Below are 27977 nucleotides of genomic sequence, written 5' to 3'. Positions count from 1 at the left end.
AATTAAGCAGACGACTTAAAAAAAGCAGACGACTTAACTCCAGTATCACACGATACTGAAACGAGTTTATCATTGGTTTATGTTTCCACGATAACTTTCGTATACTCTTAATAATAATAATAATAATAATAATAATAATAATAATAATAATAATAATAATAATAATAATAATAATAATAATAATAATAATTAAAGTCTCCTAATTATATTCATCACCTGAATGATATCGGTAACCGATACGGAAATTACTTCCAATCAGATTCTAAAAACAGACGTATTAAACAATAGTGGATTATTTCTTTGGTGTATTTATTTTTACTTTTATCATGATATAGAGTCTACTGCCGGCTTTATTTTAATTTTTTTTCTGTTCTTTCCCCCCTATTATTGTTTTCCATGTGTGTATGTGTGTGTAGTTATAGCTAAGGGGTTTCTAACTATTGGCTGGTTGGCCTACTTCATTATTTTTCCATACAATAATAAGCACACATCGGAGACCGGTTCTCAGTCGGTTGTTCGAACTCTAAGTGTACGTAGGTCGTTTGTGGGCAGGCAGGTGATCAGCCGCCGATCTAACATGCTACGCGTTTTAGTTGTCACCTTGTGTTTAGCTTATGCAGGAGGAGAACCGGCTATCGTACACAGATGTAAGTGCATGTTTTCAATATTACAATAAGCTCTAATTTTGATGTTGATTAAATTGTTTACATATATAAGGAATAAGAATTACAGTGGCAGTATTTCTTTTAGTAAATCAAACGTTATTCATAAACTGAATTGTCACTTTCCACATCTCTGATACGTTAAAAAAAATAAATAAATAAAAAGCAGACGACTTAACTCCAGTATCACGCGATACTGAAACGAGTTTATCATTGATTTATGTTTCCACGATAACTTTCGCTTACTGATTTCATTCTATGTCGGCCATTAATAACAGACGTATTTAGTTTATTTATTTAAAAAATAATAATAATAAAATAGTTTTCTTATCAAAATCAATTTTATATCTAGGCCAGGTCAAAGACAGTACAATGAACGTTATCGGTACTAGTTACAATTGCACAGCTTCCTTTTTAAAATATGAATTGCAGTAGCATTTAACCATCCTCCTGCAGCCAGTTACTGACCTCTCTTAAGGTGAATGTGGCGTAACAGACAAAAAAATGTCCTCGTTTTGAAATAGTGATCAGGACATTAAAGTTACTGCTTAGAAGGGTGCATTGATAACGTGCTATTTTCCACTATTCTTAATGTTATTTCTCTTTCAAAGAAAACTGGTATCATTGCTTCTAAATGAATCTAAAATGGACCCATTGAATCTGAAATATTCTTAATCTATCTATCTATTGCTGAGGCAGGAGCGCAAACAGGCACCAAGCTATTCCTTATCGCTTCGCATTAATATTGCATTAAAAATATATATATATATATATATAGTATGACTTCAGACAATAATTATTTGAGAAATATCTAAAATTTCTTTTGCATAAACATATTATAGTCAATATTATGGGAACACTTTGCTAAATTTGCAAAGACAGTACAGCGGATTATGACAATATGCGAAAGAAACTGACGTGTAGTAAGGCTGTCGTGGTTCCATTGTATAAGGCTTTGATCAGGCCACATATGGACTACTGTGCACAGATATGGTTGCCCTGTTTTCCAAAGGATGAAGAGATATTTGGAAGAGTCCAGAGACGATTGTCTAAGGTGATATCTGGTCTCTGAAATATTTAGTATGAAGACAGATTGAGGAAGTGCAAATTGCAGAAACTGGCGGATAAGAGGAGGGCGAGAGATACAATTAAGACATGAACAAAGAGGTCATCTGGAGAGTGAGAAGTACGATTTTCCATGGAGATTGGTGGATGATTGGAATACGTTGCCTGAGACTACAAAGATGGTGAATGCATTTAAGGCGCGGCATGATGAGCTGTGTGTGACAGTGGGACCATCAGCGATGAGTGTTTTTGACTCCATCGACGTCGGATAATAATAATATTAAAATCTTTTACTTTATTTAGTTATTACAAAGCGAAAATATATATCTTGGTCGTTTTGTTGGGATTGTACTACCAAAATTCTAAAAGGATCTTAGAACACAAGGTACTATTCAGAACCTGATTGGAATTGATTAAACCATCAGGAGTTATTTGCCAAGGAGAACGGAAAAATACACTTTTGGGCTCTATTTGTGGATAATTTGCAAATACACTAGTTATTTTTATTAATTATATTTGACATTTTAGAAGCGTCTTGGTGATGTGAAAAGTGCTACTCTAGTTGATACTACCGTTATCTGTAAAGATGACAATCTTATTGTCAAATTGAAATACTTTTAATGGGGTAGATTCATGACCAAACTGATTGTCGAGTTCCCTCATGCCATGCTATTCAGAATAACTATTCGTTTATGATGATTATTCTAAATTTTTCGTTCGCGTATATGACATAACTAAATGCTTTATTTGCGTCAGTTACACATATATGACTGATTAAAAATATTTTTAAACTATTACATGCATCAACACGGGAGAAAAAAAAGACTGATTCGCTATACGGCCGTGGTCTGGAACTTGTGTCCTATGTTCAGGTGAGAACCAATACTCTGGGATAGTTTATTAAGATGCCGTGAGGCTTTATGAGAAGGTATAATTTGTATTAAACTTGGCACACAGGAACAGGCTGTGTTATTCAGGCCAACCACAGGATTTGCACGCTAAGGAAAATCCCAGGTAATTCTCAGGAAAGAGGCTTTTCCGTATTGATTCTCTTTCTCAGGAAGGTATTATTTCTTTATTATTGGTTAATGGTTATAAAGTTCTCATTTATGAAGGATTGTTACATTGTCTACTTATTTTTCTTTTTTTTAACTGCTGTGCCTTCACCTAAAACAGGACTCTCCTAAAGTATACTCCACTGGGTAACGATGAACCACAAAGGCCATTCACCCACAAATATTTATAAAAATTATTCCTCCCATCCCCATACGCTGTTCCAAATTATTCATAAATCGGTCTTGAAACTGGTTTACTTAATTTCTTGTCGTCTGCCCTATACCAGTGGTTTTTGTTTAGCGTTATATGCAAGCAGACGATCATAAAAACAGAATTTCTAGCACTTCAAAAGTTTATTTAATTGAGAAATGCATGAATTTATTTTTCAATCATTCAGCAGGAAATATTATTTTAAAATAAGTCAAATGAATTAAGGAAAATCGTTTTCAAAGCTACAAAATAACAATTAAAAAATAATTTATTAAACAACATCCAAACAGTATAATTTAGACGTATAAGGCCTAACTCTAATCATATTTAATCATATCTATATACTTTGTAATAATCATAAGTTCTTCTGCCGAGCTGAACAAGAAATCTATCATGCCAAGCGAATGATACCATCGATTTTTTTTTTTTTTTAAGTAGAAGTCTCTATGAGATAAATGTGTTTTTGTTACTTACTTTGAGATGGATATTATGTATGCGCATTTAGTGTAGTTAATTGATTTTAATTTTATAAAACAATAAAAAAAAAAAAATCAGCTAACGCCTTTTTATTCCCGTATACGGGGAGTAGGCGAGGGTATTTAGCCCTATCTAACTTTTAGAGACTGAGTGGGCAGTTCAATCTCCACTGGTACCCACTCAGAGATAGATGGCCCAAGGCTATCACTAATTAAACGGTACACTGTGAAGAGAGACGGCTCAAATGTGCCACCATCTCGTGGTCCCTAATCCCAAAACAATATATTTTATGTCTGAACTAATGTGGGATTCTACGGTCGATTTTCTTGAGTTTACGGGACCAAAAACCCGCTTGCCCGTGCCAGAGATCGACTAACTCGGAAACCGGTCGAAAAAAACCTTAGAAAAATTTCCTCTAGTCGCCGACTAGAGTCGAAACCAAGTCGACATTCGTGCGGCCAAGCGCCGTGGTGTGCAAATGCCACATCCGCTGAGCTACACAGGCTCATATTCACAGTATATAATAAAACAATATTGTAACTTAAATATACTTTTAACTTAATCAGTTCATCTTTAAAATATTTTAAGAATTTTAATTTTTAAAAAATAAAGTTTATACACCATTAATTATTTTACATCATAATAAAATATAAACATTGTACTAAGATTTGTAAAGTATGATAGTAATAGAAAGCCCTTTTTAGGACTTCCAGGGTAACAAATGGCAATGCTGTAGCCAATGAAGTTTTAACTGAGGCTCGGCTATTGCTGTTACCCTCTTGCCATGACTAGAGCTTTTTAGCTCAATAACACTCCATCCACACAGATTATCTTCATTAAGATAACGGGATAAAGAGTCAAGGACTCAGTCCATCGCCCAGTTCTTTTAAGAACTTGTAAAGTATGAAGTATGATATATATATATATATATATATATATATATATATATATATATATATATATATATATATATATATATGATATATATATATATATATATATATATATATATATATATATATTTATATATATATAATATATATATATATATATATATATATATATATATATATATATATGATATATATATATATATATATATATCCCCGTGTGGTTGCCGGGATAAGAATAGCACCAATGTAGCTAATGCATGTCGTACGAGGCGACTAAAATTAGTACCCTTGGAGGGTAATGGATGGCAATGCTGTAGCCAATGAAGTTCTAACTGTGGCTCTGCTATTGCTGTTACCCTCTTGCCATGATCAGAGCTTTATATTTATAGTTCAATAACACCTTATCCTTACACTGTCCTCTACAGACAACGGGGAATATGAAAAGCAATAATGCTTCGCCCCTTTAAGCCAGTCCTTATAAGGACTTTGTAAAGTATGAGCCCTTTGAAGACCAATCTCGTAATTGCACACTCAGATGAAGAAAAAGTAGCATCCCTAATTGACACTCTGGAAAATCAATACAGCCCATCTTATGCAAACTTAAATATCAATCTTATTTACAAAGTTCATCGTAAAGTTAGAAATGCACTAAGACAGCCTAAGGATGATTCAGAAACCATCAACCCCACATCTCCAACAGAAATAATAAATATCATTTCCCAGCTGAAGAATAAAAAGACTCCTGGACCTGGCGGCATTACCAATAGAATAATAAAGCTACTCGCACGGAAAGCTATAATTCATCTAGTTAATATTACCAATTTTATTTTAAGATTCCAGTACGTTCCCACAAATTGGAAAATCGCGGACATTATACCTCTGAAAAATCCTGGTAATAACCCACGACTTCCCCATAGCTACAGGCCTATCAGTCTTCTTTTCCTGTCATGGCAAAGTAATAGAAAAGGTCATCCTATCAAGATTACAATCAGCAGTGGACAAACAGAAAATAATCCCAAATGAGCAATTCGGGTTTCGCAAAAGCTCACAGCACAGTGCAGCAAATTCACCGACTAACAGAACATATCACTCATGGTTTTAACTGGCACCTTCACACTGCTGCTGTATTTTTGGATGTTGCCAAGGCCTTTGATAAGGTCTGGCATCAAGGCCTTATCTTTAAACTAATTGAAAACAATATCCCAATTAAATTAGTGAAACTCATATATTCATATCTTAATGAAAGATACATGCAAGTAAAACTCAATGGAATTGTGTCATCAAGGCGCAAAATTCTGGCGGGAGTACATTAGGGTTCTCTTCTGGCCCCAATACTTTTCATAACTTACATGGCAGATATTCCTCTCAATTCAAGAATAACTACTACGGCCCTTTATGCCGACGACACCGCTATTCTAGCTAGATCGCTCAGCCCTCGCCTAGCAATCACTAGACTCCAAGGAAGTATCAATGAGCTAGCAAACCGGTTCACCAACTGGAGGATTGAAGTGAACCCCCTCAAAAGCTATGTTGTTTTCAAGAAGGGTCTGCATTAAAGAAGACATCCTGCTCTCTGGTCATAAGATGCCTTGGCAATCAGAGACTAAATATCTTGGGGTATTAATGGATAAAAAAACTCCTTTTTAACAAGCACATCAATCTCATTAGCTCCAAATCTCCCAAAGTAATAGCACAGCTCTACCCATTGATCAACCGCAAGAGCAAATTGAACCTACACAATAAATTGTTTCTTTACCGGATGGTAATACGTCCAGTCATTACCTACGCCTCACCAGCATGGAGTCACACTTCAAGATCATTTCAAAACTACAGAGAATTCAAAATAAATGCCTTAGGATGATCCTGGATGCACCGTTGTTCATCAGAAATTCAAAGATTCACCGAGAAACCAGCATTCCATACATCTCCTCCTTTCTTCGTAATCTTGCAGAATAAATCTTGGTGAACTCATGTTCGCATTCAAGATCACTAATCGTACAAGCTGTCAATTACAATGAGACTGATTACTACAAACACAAAAGACCAAAGGCTACTCTTCTCTCAACTAATCATAACTAACACAACTGCCCTCAGAGGGCGAGCTTAATTGCTCACCAATCTCCCATTCCCAAACAACTCTCATTACAGATAAAGGATAATTCTTCACCGATCCTGTCAGTAATGCTAATGTTAATGGTTGTAAAGTATGAGAAGGAAGAAGATCCGAGATAGCGAGATAAAAAGTCTTTTTTACAACTTCCAGGGTAACAAATGGCAATGCTGTAGCCAATGAAGTTTTAACTGAGGCTCGGCTATGGCCGTTACCCAGCCATGACTAGAGCTTTTAGCTCAATAACACCCCATCCATACAGATTATCTTCATTCAGATGACGGGATAAAGAGTCAAGGAATCAGTCCATCGCCCAATTCTTTTAAGAACTGTAAAGTATTGAGAACTTCAAGACGATCTTTTTAATCGACCGTGAGATGCGGTGATTAATAACCTTGGAGGGTAATGGATGGCAATGCTGTAGCCAATGAAGTTCTAACTGAGGCTCGGCTATTGCTGTTACCCTCCTGCCATGATCAGAGCTTTAATAGCTCAATAACTCCTTATCCATACACTGTCCTCTACAAATAACGAGGAAGATAAAAAGCATTCTTGCTTCTCCCCTTTAAGCCAGTCCTTATAAGGACTATAAGGATGTAAAGTATTATGACCCTCCTGCCATGATCAGAGCTTTATATAGCTCAATAACACCTTATCCCTACACTGTTCTCTACAGATAACGGGGAAGATGAAAAGCATTCTTGCGTCGCCCCTTTAAGCCAGTATATTAGGGAACTTCCTAAAATGAAGTATCGCTGACGTGTTTAATTCTAATAATATAATGTTACGATAAAATATGACGATCAATAAGCGTAAAGGAGACAACCGCCACAATTATTAATTAAAATTATCGTAATATTGTGTCATACTTTAATAATATTGTGCCACATTTTAATATAATTCTTACATTCTTTCAAGTAGCAGTTTTGTCCGTTTAGTTTTCTGTAAATAGGACTTATCAAGTCCTATATTGCAAGCAGGTTTGAAAAGTTGTAAGTATATCATTCAAGTCATGTAACACTTCAACTAGTTTGCGATGTCATACTTTGCTTTTACTTATTTCATGTAGCACTTGACCGACTCTATAGAGGATGTAACACAATTTCTTATGTATTTCGTCACGACCATGTTTACCCATTTTCCCAATGCAGCTGGTCAATAAATAATGCTTGTCCTCTGTCCCAGAAATCCAGGGGTTAATAGTGCATATATGTAATAGTTTATGAATATATTAATAAATATCACTGCATTTATAATAAATATTTAAATTTCATTAAAATATATTAATAAGAGAATTATTTTATTAAATATTAACATATTTATCTTATTAACCTTATTCAAATAAGTTAAACCTTGTTATATATAGCATATTCATTAGTATTTGCAACCAATAAGCAACGCCAAACATTGATTACTTGTAGTACGAACTACACTACACGTTGATTACTAGTAGTATGTTCGAAAAACTGCATACGCATACATATAGGGAAGTTTTAAATAACTTGTAAATTGTACGTAGTATCTCCCTATTGCTTACCTAAGCATACATACTGTACTAATCGTTGTGCAACAACGTACTGTACTAATATTGCTTACCTAAGCATACATACTGTACTAATCGTTGTGCAACAACGTACTGTACTAATATTTGACGCAAGAAAAAATGCCGTTATCAGTAACATAACTTTCCTTCAGGTTTCCTGGTTATATTTTCCTCAAAATGTCCTTGGGAGGAGGTCCTTCTAATAGATCTATCTGGTTTATCCATGAAAAGCAACTTGAGACAATCGCAAGGACATGAAAAACAACTTGAGACAATCGCAAGGACATGAAAAACAACTTGAGACAATCACAAGATTAATAAACAGTCCTGCTGAGTATTGACCTTCTTATGATATACGAAAGTATGGATAGGGAATGGCTGCTGTCTTGTACTAATTCTTTCATGGCTACAACAGTTACAATACTCACACACCGAAATAAACACAACTGACTCCAATATGAACTGGTAGATTTTCGTCTGCGCTTTAGTACAGGTATTATTCGGCTAAAATAAACAGATTAAATAGTACTGTTTCTAATTCTTGAAAATTTCGAATTGGTAAATATTTTATTTATTTATTTTTGTGATGTCAGGATTTGAATGCGTATCCACGCATTCAAATTTAATTGATTTTTTTGTCATACATGCTTGAATTTCGTAAAATCACTCGAACTAAGAACCCCATGTCAAGTTTTTGATGAAACTTGAAGAAAAAAAAAAGGCTTTACTGAAATATAAAATAAATCCTTCGTTTGTTTTCCTTATCCAAAAGCAGCAGAGTTTATTAACCCTTTAACGTACCAATTAAAAATAAGAAAGCGGTCGTTTTTCTGCCAATTTTTTGGGCGAGGGTGATTTGCTGGATCAAATTCATCATTATTTGAAAAATAATGATGAATTTGTGCAAACGCAAACGAAATAGCCGATATACGCCGTTGGCAACTTTTCTCGGCTGAAAGGAAATAGGCACAAGATTGTCTAGCGTCTATATTCGGTTGTATTTATATGTGAAATCAAAATTCAAAATCAATTTTGGTGCAATAAACAAAAGACGTGTCACAGACGTCTTTGTATGTTAACGGGTTAATACGATCACCAGGCAGAATACATAAGACGAGACCAATACAAGAATACGAAAGACAACTGCCGCCCTCTTCTGTTAATAATCCCAACTAAATTTTTTTTGTGTGTTTAGTATGTGTTCTATAGTCGATTTTGCTCATTTTTTTCAGGAAAAAATGAACAACAGATGTTACTTAACAACAGACATCGCTTGTAAATAAGGTCCTCTTTGCGTTGCCCATGCACTGATATCCGCGTGGCTTCCAGTAATTTAGAAATACAGAAAAAATGACTAGCAACATACAGAGCAAGCAAAAAAGCTACGTAAAATATAGATATTTAGAATCTGTTCTCATAACAAAGGAGAAAATCGGATATCTTTATGTAACCGAAAGAAAAGAAGAAAAATTGTCAACAGTGTAAAGACTTTATAAGCATTCTTAATATTGTTAATTTACATAACATACGAAAGATTTTCGGTATAGAAATTTTTGATATACCGAATTTATTAACCATCTATCAGAAAAGATGCTAGCTTGACTAAATTACAAGTGAACAGAAGCATTTGCTTTATTCCAAACAAAACCACATATGTGCATCGAGTTTTGGTGCAAACTTAATAGAACATACAATGTTCCCAAGTATTCAGAGCAGAACATTGAGTCAGTACAAGATTTGATGTAGATGGGCTCGTGCATCATGGCTTATTCCCAAGGCCAAACCATGTCAGACTATCTACAGAAGAATTTTGCAACATTCAAGATGCAGTCCTCAAAAATGATCGTGTATACTGTAGGTTAAAAAAAAAACAACCCAACATAAAGGATTCATTGCATCCCAATGCGAATAAAAAAACAATATCTCTTTGGATATTTTACATTTTTTGCTCTATTTAACGCGTGTAAAGCGTAGACAGTAGCGATGACGTCCTTCGGTTGGTTGGCAAGATCTGATCCAATCTAGCCTTATAAGGACTTTTTACCTGAAAATGAGTTATCTGGTGTCATAACGAGGCATTTATGTTTTTTCCTTACTGGCGATTTGGATTTTTTTTTCTTCTTCTGCAAAACAAAGTAGGAGAATGTTAATAGATATAAATACATTGACCTCTTAGCTGTTTCAGCAATAATTCTGACCGAACTCAATCCATTTTGCTTTGTTTATGAAGGCACCGGTAATTGAAAAGTGAAGCAAGTACTTCTCAATACAACGAAATGGGGTGAGTTCATTGAGAGGAATCATTACGTGACAAAGGAGTAAAAATCGAGAAAAATACGATTATAAAAAAAGTTCATAGACATTTTTTCTTCTCCTCGAGGATAAGGTGGTTGGCCCTATGTCTCCCGATGTATCCTATGTCAGTAGATGCATATGTTCACGCGGCTGGTTTGCCTGTTCTGAGGAACGAAAAACCCCAGCTTCCGGGGAAGCCCCCCCTCCGTATGAGACCAGTTAATTCACCTTTCGTCCAAAGACACCAGATAAAGTTGTTCATGTCACTGACAAGAATCGAAACCACGTCTTTCCGACCAAAGCGCTTCGTGTATAACAACTGCGCTACGGAGGCTTGGAATAAACTTATATAATTAGCTGCATTATTATGATTAATCATAATTGATTTTTTGAAGATACTTGCATTAGTTTATCTTACTTCATAGAAATTAGAGCTTAGCTTTAAAAAAAATAATAAAAAATAAAAAAAAAATAATAATAATAATAATCCAGTTCTGGAAATATCCAGAACTGGATTATTTTTCAGTAATAATACATGCAATAATACAATCTATCCCCCTCCACCATTTTCTTTTTATCCATTCAGTGCAGTAATAAGGAAAGTTTGCTTTGATCTGTAGAGGGCAACAGCTCGAGGCGCGTCTCCTGGCTCTAATTTTGCTGTTCTTGGAAGACGCCAAGTGTTATTTACTTGTTTTTATGTCCCAGAAACCTACATCGACCAACAGGGTGGTATAGCAGGCAATGTGGCTCGCGCTATAAAACGGGCATTCACCCTATTTCACCAATAAAGTAAAGTTTAGTGTCCTTTTTTTTCGTTCTCTTGGCAAAGCAAAATGGTCTTTATTTTGCTTTGCCAAGCGAGCGTTGTCCTACTACCTGAAGGACAATGCGTTCATTCAAATAAATGGAAATTTCCGATTCCTTTAACATCCAGAGATTTAAATTAATACGACTTCGATATCTGAGACTCAGTCGAAAAGGGGAAATTGTGTTCAATATGAAGGCTCTATGAAACTCGTATTCTGTAATGCTATTGAAATGCAAATATTGATGACGTCATTACTATGAAAATTGCTGCCAATGGTAGCATTTGGGATACAACTTACGTGAAAATAAATATGATGGTATTTTTATGCTTTGAAGCAAGTTTAGTATTATTCAGGTAATACAAGTGTGATAATAATCAAGAGAAAATTATTATTATTATTAAAAAAGAGCCCGCTTCTAATCCTTTTTTTAATCCTATCCATCCTTGTATGGCTTTTGTATTCAATCTCGGCTTTGAATTAGTAAGAATAATATTCATTGCTATTATTATGTCACGATATCTTGTATGTAGAATGACGTCACATCACTTTGTTAGATGTTTGCTGTAGTGCAGAGGAAAGTTTGGGGAGAAGTACACACGTTTCTCCTAAATCAGTGCATCAAATGATAATTTATCAGTTATTCTGGTGTATTTTGTCACAACGTTGAATTTTTGTCTAGTTGATAGCATGCTAGTCAATTATATAATAATGAAATTAATTAAATCCTCTGGGGAGAATCGCATCTCGCAAGCCGTAGGAAAATTAGACGGATGGGCAATTAGAGATAGCTAGCTCAATGCTATTAATGATTTTAATTAATATAAAAAAAGTTCCCTAAAAAATACCCAAAAACAAATTTACAAATTCTTCACATGCACTATTCCATTCGTTGTATAAATGCTAACCTAAATTATGTTCACCATTACCTGCAGACAGCTGATCCCCTGTTTTTGATTGAAACCCTCCAATTACTGTCACAATCATCTTACTTGTCCAAACTACACTGTATATGATTTTCTCCACCAGATGGGTGGTACCTGATGCCTAATTTTGAGCTTTTGTGACTTAACATTCCCTTGCTTCGTAAGTATTTTCGCTGACCGCTGTAGTTCTGAAAATAATTATTACCTCTTTGATTTATCATCCTTGAAGCTTGAATCCAAATGCTCTAAACACTGAAGTAATCCTCTTTGGTGAATTTAATGTCAAAACAAAACAAAAAAACTGGCTCCTTTTTAAAATTCCATTGACCATACTGTAAAGAGAATTTGATGTAGTTGCTGTAAATTACTCATCTCTAGAGCAAAATCTTGCAATCTTCTCCACTCACCCGCCTATCAGATAAACCTCTGAAATGACTGCTCTTTTTTATAATTCAGATCACAATCTCATCCCAGTTTAATTTCTAGTTGAATTCCTCCACTTAGCTATTAAAAATCTCATGTCCTTTGGCACTATAGCAGTGCCGATGTTGGATGATCTCTAAGCTCCATTGGATTGAGATATTGTTGATTTTTCCAAAACATGTGCTAGGTGGTAGAACTGAGAAAAAAAAAAAAGCCCATGGTTAGTGGCCTGAGACAAACTGCAGCTAAATTCATAGTCTACACAAAAGCCTTCAGCAGCTGCAGAACATATTGAAGACTTCTAAGCAAACTAGCGTGTTATGATCCGCCTTTTTTTCCCCTTTGCCATGGCTTGACAGTTTCTCTCGGGAGGTGCAGTGCGTCTAATAGTAGATGGTGGTCTCTCTCTTTCCCTTTAGATTTTCCGACTAACGTAGATGTTCCTCAGAGCTCTGTTATTTCGCCAATTCCTCATATACATTTATAGGCCAAAACATTATTATCACCAAGCCTGTTTCTAGCCAACCAGATGGTGGCAACATCCTGGAGATCGTTATCGTAGATATCACTGGGTCCTCTCATCCCTACCTTGACAGCTAATTCTTACCTGAGGATTGTTTTGGACCAGGTATTGCCCCATATAGTGACAATATGGCCCGATGGATTCCAGATTCTCAAGACTCGCATTGTACAAGCATAGTTCGAGGAACATATCCAAGACTTCCATGTGTTCTTCTGTCCACCTAATTCTTCTGATTCCCATTAAAAATGTGTGCTATCATGTGGAACCCAGCATTCTCTGCACCACTTCTTAGCTCATTTGCTGACCTACATACGGTTATTCTGTCTAGTTGTGCTAGAATACCTCAGAACACCTTCTATGGTCTAGTGGAATCAATGCCAAGATGGGCTGAAGAGGTTATCTCAGGGGAAAAGAGGCCCAAGCTCAACCCGTTACGATGTAAAATGTTCTGGCTCATATGTGTATAAACTGACCTTCTCTCACTGATCTAAAAACCCTATTCTCAGTTTTGCTGATGGCAGCGCTTTCCATTCTTCCTACTCACACAACAAATACTTTCAGTATTCACAGATCGCAAGTTTCAAAATCTACAATCAGCCTGAATTCTGTTCATCATGCCGTTCTTCAATGGGGATGATGAAAACCTATTCACTTACAATTTAATTCATTTACAAACACAATTTTGTCTCTTCGTTTCCCTCGAACAAAAATTATAAGATCAACTTAACAGTAACATGAAGCTTAACACATTATATGTTAAGCTTCATTTGACTAACAATTACTAAGTATTGATTCACAATGAAAAAACAAAGGATCTTTTGGAGCGCTTATTGAGGGACTCCGCTGGCTGGAGCCACGATTTTGTAATCACCAGAGCTGATTGGTATCTCAAAAGGTCAGGTATCCCTGGTGTTTAATCAGTGGAAAAATAACTCGCATTACTTGTCTAAGAGGCGTATCAGTGGTCCTAAGACAGTCTGTCAGGAAAGAGATCGCCGTCTTCTGAGAAGGCTTGTACGGACAAATAGAACTCCGAGTGCAGCAATTGACCAAAGTACTTAATGAAGACTGTTTCTGACCTACATCTCACCGCTATGCGCAGGGAATTGAAGATCGGTATTGTCAGTCGCATGCCTACAAGTCCAACACAGTATTAAATAAAAGTTTCTAGTTCAGTGGCCACTATATGTAGTTATGCATATCGACTCCAGCACGATCTATTAATCTGTAATTCAAAATAAAAAAATTTCAGAAAGTTTTCAGTTCAAAGAACTAACATTAGTCGGCGCATTGCACTGTTGAAGAATAACTTAATAATATAAAATTAATATGGTATTTTCTTGAACTTTCTCTTAATCGCGCTCAATAAATTAAAATCTGTTATTTTGAGCCTTTCCCCCTCAGTTTCAGTCTTTGTGTTTATTCATCATGAGCACCACGAATTAATAACAACCTACTGATATTTCCATATTTCTTACCACCAAGGAATAGAAAACTGCATAACGAAATATCTTCTGGCCGACCGTTATGTGAATCAATTATTTCCCGTTGTGGAAAATCTTTAATTTTTAAAAAAAAATTTTAAACTGAAAAATGCAAATTTAAACATATAAATAAAAATGTATGTTCAGTGTATAACTTTTCTGTGTATAACTTCAGCGCAGAAGTTATACACAGAAGTTATACACAGAAATGATTGACAGCAGAATTTTTTTTTCACGACATATTTAGCATAATATATGCCAAAAGAAACAAACGTTGCTTACCGTGGTTTCACGTTTTGTGAAACGTTACGCAATGACATCAACAAATGGTCATGTGACTTAACAATTGTGCGAAATAGAATAAGTTGCATGCGATCAAAAGTTAACTTTTGAAAGTATACTCAAAGGTTATATTCATCAAAAAGAAAAAAACATAAATATGGTACAAATGTTTTTTATTCAATTCAATACGTTTTGTTACTGAATAATTTGTATTTTTATTCTTGCAGAGAAAAAAGCAATTTTGTAATCGACCCTCAGTCTATGAAAACATCACTTAATTTTGCCAATAGGTCTCAAAATAACAACAGAACACTTTATTTATTTTTAAACTATTAATAATTTTTAAATTTTAATTAAAATTTATTAATAATTTATTAAATTATTAATAATAATTAAGCAAGTTGAAAAACCCGAGTTTTCTGGAGAAAAAAGCCTCTTACCTCCGTATGAGATCGGCTAACTCACCTTCAATTGAAAATAAACCATATAAAGATTTCTCTCGTCACGACGATAATCAAACTTAGGCCTTTTCCAACCGAATGGTACAACGTACCTTGGTTCTTCCAATTGCGTTACTGAAACTTGCAATTTTAGGTGTAATAGTATTTAGTTCTTCCTGTGATCATATACATTACAAGTTTATTTGACTGGGAAGTCATAATCATATAACATATTATATTATACGATATATACCGAAACATACAGACCGTCAGAGGAATTTTTTTGTTTGTTTATTTTTACTTTCTTTTAAGAAAGTAAAATGTTTAATCGACCATAAAACTTCATACATATTATTTTAGAAAATTATACGAGTTAGGGTTTATGACATGCGAATTCGAAGAACAGTGGAACATTGCGCCCTTCGATTGAAAAAGTCCTAATTTCGAATCTCGTCGTGACGAGAGGAATTTTTATATGGGCTTTTTCAATTGCAGGTGAGTCAGCCGATCTATACGGAGATAAGAAGGAATTTTTCTTCCGGAAACTCGGGTTTTTCATCCGCGTACAGGGAAATCGGCCATGAGAACACACGCAGTTTACAAACAAAAAATACTGGTGTTCGTGTTGGTGGTGATGGGCGGTAGATGGCAGTGTCGTTGGATAATTAAGTAGTAGGAGAGACGGTGAGACGTGTGTAGAGGAGTAGAGTAGAGTGTCTTCCCGCGATGAGTCCCTGGAGGTGGCATATAATAATAATCTTAATCTTAAAATTCTTAGTTATAAAACTTCTCATATGTTTTTTAACAAACTTTTTTTTATATAAATAAGTACATGGTCATCTCAGAACAGGATAGGCGTTTGTTTTCCAGTTACGTCGGCAGAAACGGCAGCGCCAGTTGATATTCTTGACACCAAAATAATTCCTTTTATCTACAGTGTTAACAATTTTAGGTTAAGAGAAGAGACATCTTCAGACGAACAATCCAAAGCAGTTTTTAAAGGAAATTATTATTAGTATATTATCTGAGGCCTCCAAGGAGTCAAGGACTCATCGAGAGAGAGAGGCCATACCTCACCCAAATCGGCTATCATACCTTCCCTTAAATTCATTCACACCAGATACACTCACTATCCCTAAAGGTAAACTATTCCACTCACTTGCTGCTTTGTGAGAAAAAAAAAAAAAAAAGCTCTTAACCCTTTCTTGACTGCGAACAAACGTAACTTCCTTGGATGCCCCCCCCCGTGTTCTTTCCCAATTTCCATATAATGAAAAATTTCATCAGACGATATCCTATAACACCCATTCAAAAGTCTCAGAATCTGTAATCCACATACTAGCAATCTATCCTTATAATCTCAATCCCATAATCTCGAAATAATCTCTTTAACTTTTCTTTGCGGCCTTTCCACATGGAATCCGGGAGAGCAAATCTTCACACAATAATCCAGTGCGGTTTTATCAAGGCCTTATAAAGATTCAAAATGACATCTTTATCCTTACATGTCAAAGTTCGCTTCAACATCGCAATTATCCTCTGAGCTGTATTTGCAACTTTTGCTATATGATGTTTGAACTTCAAATTCCTATCCACCATTACGCCGAGATCCCTAGCCTCCTCAGTTTCTTGTAGCATAATCCCCGCTATGCCGCTGGAAATCAAATCACGCCCAAGTGCATAACTTTACACTTACTAACATTAAAATAATAACCATTTTCGTTTGCACATCCCTTATTTTCTGGGATAATAATAAATGACACTAAAAAATTGATCACCTAAAATTAGGACAATAATGTAATTGAATAACTTTGTATTTATTTGTTTTCTTTAAATCCACATTTAAAAAAAAAAAAAATGGAGCTCCAAAATTAAATCAGAATTCTTAGTAGTCTTCATAACATATTCTTTGTCCTTCCCTGCTTCTACCTAACTTCTTAAACTTTTAATTCGCTTTACTGACGAAATATATTTCCCAATTTATCCGTGACGCGTCTCACTGTCGCTTCTAGTTACAGCAGGCCAATAATCCCTTTTGATGTTTTTTTTTTTTCTCTCCGGAGTTTATCTTTATTAATAAAAATAAAAACTCAGTTGTTATTGCAGAAGAATGAATAATAAGGATCTTACTTCTGTTTTAGGTGATGAAGAATCTGGTTTCAGTGACATGATGTCAGAAAATGAAACGGTCGATGTCACAGGGTGTTCAAACAGGCAGTTATGCCCGCTAATCAAGGGAAGGACGCACAATGTCAATATCACATTCAGTAAGTAATTTATATTTCTCATTCCTCGACCACTACGGGGGGAAGGGGGTCTGGAAAGCTCTGATAAACACCTAGAACAAAAATGATATTAAAGTAACTGTTATAACCACAAGAAAGAACATGCTAGTAGCAGATTTATGAAGGTAACGTATGCTCTTTCTTGTGGCTATATCAGTTACTTTAACAGGTTTTTCATCCCGCATACAGGCAAATCTGCCTTGAGTATACACAAATGGCGGTGGTCGGTAGTAGATGGCGTTGATGTAGATGATGGTTGTGGCACTTCGCTGTATCTGGTGGATTAAGTTGTGGAGACGGAGAGTTGCATAGTAAGTGCCCTCCTTTGATGAGTCTTTGGTTCCTTGGAGACGTCACGTAATAATAATAATAATTAGAAATACGGTAGGTGAATGCTAACTTCCAAACTACAGAGTGCATGTAAGTTGGTGGTTGTTTGGTTGGAATAATGGACGATGCGACCGAGACTAGAAAGCCAATGTTGTTTTTCAAGCTCGCTATGCTGGGTTGATATGCTTTTGATGTCAATGCATGACGCGAAGAAAGGAATGAAGTGAGAAGTCTTCATCTTTATCTTTCCCTTAATGTGTTAAGCTCAATTTAACGTCATAGCTAAGAGACTTGGCTTCATATAAACTTAATACTATGAAACGACGGTTAATCCTATCTCCATAAAATGCTGTTTGTCAAAGTTTATTTTCTGGATGATTTGTCTCTTTTACTAAGAATGAAATCCTTCCATCTTTGTATGATACTGGTTATCACACCTTTAGTTGAAAAGCCCTTATAAAGTTCTCTCAAATACGACTGTGCTATGCAAGGAGGATTTATCTTAAGTAGGTAACATAATATGATCTGAATTCAAAACTGGAACCAGATGGATAGACCTTACGAAAATTCTTTAAGGTTCAAAGAAAACAACAAACGGGAGTTTAACATGGAATGGCAAATGATCTTGATCTTTTTTATGCATTATATTGATATACAGTATATAAGGGAAAGTATTTGTATCAAGAAATTGAAAACATACTAATTATAGAAAATATTAGTGTATATTGCAACTGATTAGCACGGTTAGCTCGTGTCAAATGACACGAGGCTGAGAGTATCAATAAATACTTGTACAGAAAAGAAATCTAAATTACATTATGGTCTGAGTTATCCAGAGAAGAACTCACATCGGCGATACACCAAGACAATATACTGGTGAAGAATATATCAACTATAGTCTAAGATTTAAGTTGATAGATCAACAATAACCTGGAACGAATCATTACTGATTACTGTAATTTTGGTTGTTTCTTCCATCTGTGTAAATACATTTCAAAAACATTTACCCTTTGGATGGAAAACATCCGAAATCGATTCGTGTTTTTTTTTTTTTTTTTTTTGGAATTAGCTGTAGGTTAGATAATCTAAACTCGTTCCAGAGACCAAACATGAATTTAATTAATGCCACTTTAATTCAACAAGTTGAGTGATGGCCTTATCAAGCGATGAAGACTACATGAATCCTAAAGACCATAATAAAGCGGGATTCGACCTACAGATTAGACAGAGAGAACAGAGATGTCACCTACCTAGCAGTGAAAGTGAGTTAGCAGGTCTCATATAGAGGTCGCAAGGGTTTTTCTCCCAAAATCTTGGGATTTTTATCCCACAGAACAGACAAACAGGCCCAGAAAAACAAAAACATGCACAATTAACAGAGAGCAATCCACTATCCTCATAGCCTTAGTTGCTTCAGCCATACCTCGAAATTAGCAGTACCCATGAGAAGAAGGGACATCAAGGATATGATCATTTATAACGATTTTGGATTTGAAGCGGGTGAACTGATCTCATACAAACATGGTGGAATCCTCCGTCCTGTGAAACAAACCAACTGGTCAGAAAACTAGGCAAGATAATACGCTCGAACCATGTCCTTAGATTTCTTTGCATGACATTAAACAACCACAGCACAATGTTAAATGCAGTTTTAAAATTTGAAATTACAAAGTCAGAGTGGGTTCTGGTTGAATTTTAGAATGAAAATCAAGTTCTGAGACAGGTGAGTTTGATAGAATTATTATTATTATTATTATTGTTCCGGGAAACTCCAAGGAGTCGACAGACTCATCGAGGGAGGCCCTAACATCATGTCAAGAACAACTATTCGACATTGACACAGTATCTATCATACCTTGCCTTGAACTCATTCACGGTCGTAGCACCCACAACAGCTCTGGAAGCTTATTCCACTCATTTACCACTCTCCAAGTAAAGAACCTAGCTCTAACACCCTTGTCAACCACGCTCTTGCCCAGCTTCCATGCATGGCCCCTAGTCCTCCCACCACCAGTCATATTTTCAAAAATATCTTCTGGATCAATCTTATAAAAACCCTTCAGTAATTTGAATGTCTCAATCATATCACCCCTCCTTCGCCTATCATCCAATTTCTGCAACCCACAAATCTTCAACCTATTCTCATAAGGTTCATTCCACAGACCTGCTATCATCTTGGTCACTCGTCTCTGGACCCTCTCCACTTCCTCCCCATCACGAAGAAACCCTGGTGCCCATAGCTGGGCACAGAAGTCCAGATGGGGTCTTATCAAGGCTCGATACAGAGGAACAACAACTTGTTCGTCTCTGCATGTTAAAGTATTTTTCAGAAGCCAAGTGATTTGGTGAGCTGTTTTAGTTACTTTTGCAATGTGCCCCCCTAAACTTCAATTCCCTATCCACCAACACTCCCAAATCCCTGGCCTCATTAATCTCCTGGAGTATGGTTCCACCAATGCGATATACTGCTGCTATTCTTTTCACCCCAAAGTGCATAACCTTACACTTTGCCACATTAAATTGACATCCATTTTTCCTAGCCCAGTTCTCCAAACTATCCAAATCATCCTGTAAAATTTTGACATCCTGTGTACTCACAATTGCTCTCCCCAACTTTGCATCATCAGCAAACAAGTGAACACTTCCTCTCAGATCCTTTCCAATATCATTGATGAACAAATTGAAAAGCAGTGGTCCAAGAACAGAGCCCTGTGGCACTCCACTAGTCACAAGACGTCTTTTAGACTCCAGTCCTGAATAAACCACTCTTTGATATCTCTCCTTCAACCACCCTCTTATCCATCTCACCAACCCTATATCTATACCCATCTGCTCCAGTTTACTGATTAGGGTTCCATGTGGTATCCTATCAAAGGCCTTGGCAAGGTCCAGTAGTATCACTGTAAACCCATTACCCCCTATCCAGTTCAGCCGTCACTGTGTTATAAAACGTGAGCAAGTTACTGAGGCATGATCTACCCTTCACAAAACCATGTTGTCCCCCATACAATATCCCATTTTCATCTATCCAATCCTGTATTCTTTTCTTGACTAATTTCTCTAAGACCTTGACAATGATTCCTGATATGCTAATCGGTCGGTAATTTACAACAGCAGTCTTGGAACCATCTTTATGCAGTGGAACTATTTTCCCCTCTTTCCACCCGCTCGGGACTAACCCAGACCCGAGACTCAAATTAAACAAAATGGTCAAAGTTAGTGACAATTCTTTAGCTGCTTCTCGTACAACACGAGCTGGTATACTATCCAATCCCACAGATGTATTGACATTGAGGTTATGCAATAGACTACTCACCTCCACTTCATTAACCACAATTCCCGTATAATCTACTGGTTTATTCGTTTCTGCAATGTCACCACCTGGATGATATATTTTTGCAAAGTGCTCACTCAGTAACTCAACTATCTCAACTGATTCAGTTACCTCCCTACCATCGGCATTCTTTAAAATCAATCTGCCATGTACATTTTTCCTTTTACTTGCTACATATCTAAAAAACTGTTTAGGATTCTCTTTAGCCTGCATGGCCAATGTTCTTTCGTAATCCTTTTTTGCTTTTCTTACCACACTCGTCACCCTTCTGGCCTGCGCTTTATACCGTTCATGTGCCTGCCGGTCACCCTTCTCCTTAAATTCCCTCCATAGTTGTTTCTTTTTTTGCAACTCAAGCTTAATGGTGTTATTCATCCATTTAACCCCTACTTGATTTATTATTCGGACTCTAGGTATACAGTCAGCCATTGCTTCATGCAAGCACTTCTTAACTACCTCCCATGCACTATCAACTTCTAGTCCTTGCAGTTGTACATGCCATGGCACTGAACCAATCAAACTCCTAAGCTTGTCATACTTTCCAGCCCGATAATTCCACATGTACCCTGTCTTAATTGAAAATTCTACACCTTTAGCCACCTCTCAAGTTAAGACCCTATGATCACTCTCACCGATTGGTGGCAATGTGGTCATATTTGTTACAGCCAAATCCTCAGATGTAATTACTAGGTCAATTCTTCTATTTGCTTGTGCATACTGTCACCATCATCTTTTCCATCACCTGGTCTATAGCAGCACCCAATTGTATATTTAGTTCTGCTAGCCACAATCTCACACCAAATGGCCTCAAATGTGCTCTTTTCTCTATCCTGCAATTCAACTTCTATTCTCCTTGGCTGGAGCTCATCAGCTATCATCAACAATACTCCTCCCCCCATTTTATTCTCTCTGTCATTCCTGAACACACTATACCCATCACATTCAATCCCACTAGTTATATCATCTACAGTCAGCCATGTTTCACTAATACCTATAACCTGTGGTCTGGAAGTGCCAACCATGGCCAAAAACTCTTCCTTCTTGTTCCTAATACTCCTAGTATTAGTGTACATGAATTTAAGACCCCCATTAGCCCCAACCCTACCTTGATGCCTTATATTAACTATCCCACTCAGATTTGTTGTCCTTATTTGCTCTGGCATATTATATTCATTCTTACATTCAACTGCCTCCATAAGGACTGTATCTCTACTCCCCCCCCTTAATAAATCTAGTTTCCCTGAATTTGCACATCCACTACATGCAGCAACACTTTTTCAAGTCTTCTTACACCGTAACCATTCAAGTGCAAGCCATCCATCTTATATAGATCCTTTCGCCCATCAAACTCACTCCACACATCCACAAATTCCACACCACGCGTCATACATAGCCCACGCATAAAGTCATTCGCAATTATGGCCCTCCTTTTAAACATTTCACTGTCACACCGTGGAAAAAGACTAATCATTCTAACTCTCTCACTCTTTTCTTTTGCTACCTCAAACAATTCATTCAGGTCTTCTATCATTTCCATTTTATCTCCTTTCAAATCATTCGTACCTGCCACAACAATCATTTCTTTCACCCTTTCCTTTTGCTCTCTAATAGACTCAGTTACGTCCTTTATGGTCGCACCAGGTTGGTACGATTTTGTCAAATCCTCTACTAACACACCTCGTACTAACGAGTCTCCATACAGCACTCTATCCTTCATTTTGTTCATGTTCACATTCATACGTCTATTTTTCCTGTCATACCTTTTATTATTGGTTGGTTCATTCAGTCTACTTTTGTTCATGCACTCTAGCTGCTGTTTTGCTCTTTCTATCGCACTATTCAACAACGCGATCTCACTCAATGCATCTATCTCATCTTTTTTGTTCTCTGAGAAACCATTTATACTATCATTCACACTTTCTACATTCACACTCTCACAATTTTCATGTACAACCTTGCCGTTTCTTGTCATATCCCTATTTCCTTCATTCTGTTCTGGCAGTGAACAGTGAAGTGCACACGTGTCACCTTTACAAGAAAAATCTGCAGTATGTAATTTCAGGAAATTCAGATAATAACATTTGCGTTATCTGATCATAGCTGATCAAATTATGTCCCCTTACATAGTAAAATGGTCATCGTTTATGGTGGAACAAAGCATGTTTTGTGAAATGGATCTGAAAAAGTTTCAGAGATTTGATGCACAAGTAACCGAAGAAGCTTGCGTGTGTGTCAACCGATATTCTTTGCGTGGTGTATCTATGAAGATTATATTGGGTGATGTCAGAATAAAACCAAGTCAACTAATCTGCTATTACTAGAAAACTCCTGATTGTTTGATGAGAGAATAGTTGCATCAGCTCCGATAATTTTTAAATATTAAACCAATTTTCTATTAACATAATGAGAAAATATCAGTCATAGTGTTCAACTGAGGCATTTTGACAGTCCACAATGTCCAGTTGCATGTTTCGTTATCATGATTGGCACATGTTCCTTAAGCCTGAAATTTCAATAGATAAATTTCCAAACCACAAAATATTTTTGTTAAAATTTAAAAATTTACATATCCTCTTTCGTTCTAACACCAAGGTTTGTCTTCTGATTTTATCCCAGAATGATTTCCATTAGTATACAAAATATTCACAATTTTAGAATTATTTTATTTTGGTTCTAAAAATTAAGGAGACCAGGGGAATATTGGAAATAATTCTTTCCACATCTTGTTTAAGCCGAATAACGAAGGAGTCATTTCATCTATGGGGAAACTTAAATTTTCTCTCCTCCCGTTCAAGGACTTTGCGGGCTTGGTTGCAACATCCAACAACATCCTTTTGCGTGCAAAAACCTGCTTTAGAATCCCGTCAAACAATATTATTCTCGAAGCTTTTTTCAACTGAGCGAAATTTATTCACAGTCTAAAAATGAAGGTCGAAGGGTTTTCCTCTTGACAAACCAGTTACAGAACACACGAAGACATCTGCAATACAAGAATGACGTATCATCTTAGTTACCATTTCATTAACTCAATCGAGTTTGAACAATGTATGAGAACTGATAGGGTACTATAAAGTAGAAACTACAAGTAGAATTTAAGTTGGTTGGATAGCCTTGAGAAAACACTGTGAAGCGCTCAAAAGAAACATCCCAATCTGCCTTAAAATAAAAATATTCTGCAGTTGTATACTGCCGGTCATGACATATGGAAGTGAAACGTGGACTTCGACTAAAAAATTGACCAACAAATTTAGGATTACCTTGAGGAAAATGGAAAGATCATTACTCGGTATTACTGTTCTAGATGGAAAGCACAACACTTGGGTCAGAGCTCAGGGTAGGGTGGGAGACATTATAACTGCCATTAAAAGATCCAAATGGCAGTGGGCAGGTCATATTGCAAGAAGTAACTCAAATATGGACAAAGTTGATATCAGAATGGTATCCTAGAGATGGAAATAAAGCTATAGAAGACCAAAGAGAAGATGGGAGGATGAGATTAAAGAGATAGAATTCAGGTGACATAGAAAGGCTCAAGATAGGAATGAATAGAGGACTCTGGGAGAGTCCTTCGTCCAGCAGGGGACAGAAAATGGCTGATGAACAAGAAGAATTGTACAGAAGTCTGATCTATTGCTCTTCTTAAAGAAAAATCAAGGGAGATTTTGAATATTGCAAGTTTGGAATAATATTGAGATATTTACTGAGATTGGTTTGGTAAGAATCATTTGAGTGCAAAAACGGAGGAAGCAAAGTTGAACAAAGTTCCAATCAGTAGTTTTGGCAAAGGGACTGGAAATTATGAATGCCAGTTGGACACAATACAGGTTTCCAATTTTTTTAAGATATCATCACGGGGGGAGGGGGGGTGCTTGATAATTTTCTTGCAATATTTTGAGCATAAGCATAAGCAGAAAAGACATATGAAGAGTTCCATGAAAGCCAGTTCAGATATAATTGATATTGATTAAAAGGCTTAGATTATGAGATGAGAATGTAGAGTGGAATGGAGAATGAATATTGCCATGCCAACAAATCTTTGGATCAGAAGACTGAAAACAGTAATCCAACCAAGGAAATGAGACATAAAACTCACGAAAATCTTCCCATCTAGCTTTTTTTAATTTTTTTTTTTTTATAATGCCAGACAACACTTGGAAGAGTGACGATGTATATATTATTCCATGGAAGCAATAGGTTGTGGTGCGTGTTGCCCAGAAGACAAACAACATCCATATCTGGAAATGGTGATTCCCTAATGATGATGATGATGAGATTACGAACGATTAAAGAGTGGTGAGGATTATGCGATATTCTGGTAAGTATGTGAATAATTGGTGTAAGATGGCTGGTGATAACAAATGCCTTAGCACCATCTCTACCACTTAGATCGGTGCAGTTAAAAGGAAAAGTCGGCTGGAATACTGAACACTAAAATCTCACTGGGCCTTTAGGAAGGGCCTTGCCTATTAGGAAAAGTAGAAATTGGATAGATGGAGATTAAAGGAGTGCCAACGGTCGAGGATTTTATTTTATTTTCTACTGTTTAAAATAATCAGCAAGGTCGTCTGAGAAATAAGTTTTTATTTTGAAAGATGTTACTATCATAAAAGAAGTATTAGGTATATTAGCTTCGATATCCTTTTTAAAAAATAAATTTAAAAAAATATGTTCCCGATTTCTCTTTAAAATCAATTTTCCAATTTTAGTGCAATAAATATTGAAGTATCATCTAATCGTCCATCTTTTGGTGTACGTATACATTAAGTAGTTAAAGTGTGCAATATTTTATAATAAATTAATGCCATTAACTGAATAGTAGTAGAATATTTGAGCTAAAATTTATTATTATTATTTCAGAGGCAACAGAAAATATGAGCAAAAATATCGAATTCAGGGTGTATGGGAAATTTGACGATTTTGCTTTACCCTACGGTGGTAAAAAACCAGGATGTCCAAGCATCACTTCTCATAAAGGTGAAACTTGTATATCTACAGGGGGTTTAAAAAAAGGAGAAGTATATTCGCACATCTCGAAATTCAACGTTTTACGTGCATTTCCAACAGTAAGTATATAATTTTTTTTTCCTTTTTTCTTTTTTTTTAATGACAAATTATTACTGACTGCGTCATCGTATTCTTCTACTTAATTTTTCCGTAGTTGAAATGGGTATTTCTTGCTGACGAAGAACCTTTACCCGAAAGGGAGCTTATTTGGAATAAACTAAACTCTGAATTCTTATGCAGTCACGTATTCAATTTGAATGCTTATTGAAGAGACTTCGTATTTCATCAATTTTGGAATACTAGAATATGCAATTAATAAACAAAATTCCATAACTTTTGAAGTATTAAGCATGTACTATAAACTCAAACCTTATCCAGCTAATTCATACTTGGCATAATGCCAGCAGAATGGTTGCATGCAAACAATGACAAAACTAACTGCACTTTATAAATATTGATAGATCAAGTTGTCCAATAAGTGTAATAACAAGATAGACAACGTCAATCCATGTCATCTTCTGTCTTTTTCAAAAAAAAAAAAAAAATCTACTGATAATGACGGATTGAAATTAGCAACTGGGATTCCATAATTTGAATCCATTCACCCAAAGATTAACTGAAATGATGTCATTTTGCACAGATAAGTCTAGTCGCCGACTAGAACTTTTACTAAGCCTTTTTTCAATCGGTTCCCGAGTTAGCCGATCTCTGGTACGGGCAAGTGGGCTTTTTCTCCCTGAAACTCGGGTTTTTCATCCCGTAAACTCAAGAAAATCGACAGTAGAATCCACACTATTTCGGACATTAAAAATATTGTGTTAGAGTTAAGGACCACGAGAAGGCAGCACTTGTTGAAACTATCTTCACTGCGAGCTGCTTAATTAGTGATAGCCTTGGGCCAGCTATCTCTCATTGGCTTATCACTCAGTTTCCAAAAGTTAGATAGGGCTAAAACGGCCTCGCCTACTCCCTATACGGGAATAAAAGGGCGTTAGCTGATTTTTTTAATATAAAATATAACGAGGTGCTTGCCTCCATAATGCTAAACTCCCAGAGAAAAGACTGCTATAATTTCCATTCTAGTCGCCACATAGACAAACGTTGTTCAGTTTTTTTTATTTCCAAGCTGGTTATCTAGCTAGTCGATCTTTGGCACAGGCAAGTAGATTTTTTTTTCTACAAGAAGCTCGAATTTTCTCCATAACTCAAAAACGATCGACTGCCCAATTCATACTATTTCTGACAATAATATAGTGTTGAGAATGGCAGAAGTTGCCTATGAAATCATTGATAACCTTATGTCAGCTATCACTGATGGCTAAAGACGTGATTGGCTGGCCAACAATCTTCAGAAAGTTAGGGCTAAAACGGAGTCGTCTACACTCTTTGGGGATAAAAGGTGTTAGGACTTTTTTCTACATGTGTAATTATTGTACATGTTATCATTACAGGACGAAAGTTATTCAATTCATTCTGTATAATATTTTCAGAGAAATCTCATTAAATCTTTCCCATCTTCCCTAGGTAACACTCATTGTAAGATTTGTGCTACTAGATACACAGCTAGAAAGATCTGTCACGTGTCTTGAGGTCCCGGTGCAAATTATGTAAGTATATTTGAAAACTCAATTGTGACAAATAATTCCAAAAATTAGTTGTACTCTATTAATTTAAAATAATCTGGTGATCAACACTAAAATCAAAGAAATACAAAAATCCTAGTTTGGCATTAGGTACAGTTTAAAATTTGCGAAATTGTAATAATTATGCCTTAATATTCTTAGAAAACAAACAAACATAAGGCTATATTTATAAATACTTATAAA

The 27977-nt window shown here is 36.0% G+C and overlaps 1 protein-coding gene across 1 annotated transcript; it reads left to right on the top strand.

Moving 5' to 3' along the window:
• The first annotated feature begins 545 nt into the window (after positions 1 to 545).
• On the top strand, positions 546 to 27762 carry LOC150095121 (NPC intracellular cholesterol transporter 2-like). Its single transcript, XM_090411196.1, has 4 exons — positions 546 to 647; positions 17340 to 17465; positions 26005 to 26210; positions 27676 to 27762. The coding sequence occupies exons 1-4, from the start codon at positions 578 to 580 to the stop codon at positions 27760 to 27762; spliced, it is 489 nt and encodes a 162-aa protein (XP_090267322.1). The 5' UTR covers positions 546 to 577.
• The last annotated feature ends 215 nt before the right edge of the window (positions 27763 to 27977 follow it).

The sequence above is a fragment of the Typopeltis vanoorti genome, chromosome 21, assembly GCF_054136105.1.
Source record: "Typopeltis vanoorti isolate ZY-2024b chromosome 21, IOZ_Tvanoo_1.0, whole genome shotgun sequence".
Classification (NCBI taxonomy): Eukaryota; Metazoa; Arthropoda; class Arachnida; order Uropygi; family Thelyphonidae; genus Typopeltis; species Typopeltis vanoorti.
Note: the sequence above shows the minus strand (reverse complement) of the source record. Positions and strands in the feature narration are given on the sequence as shown.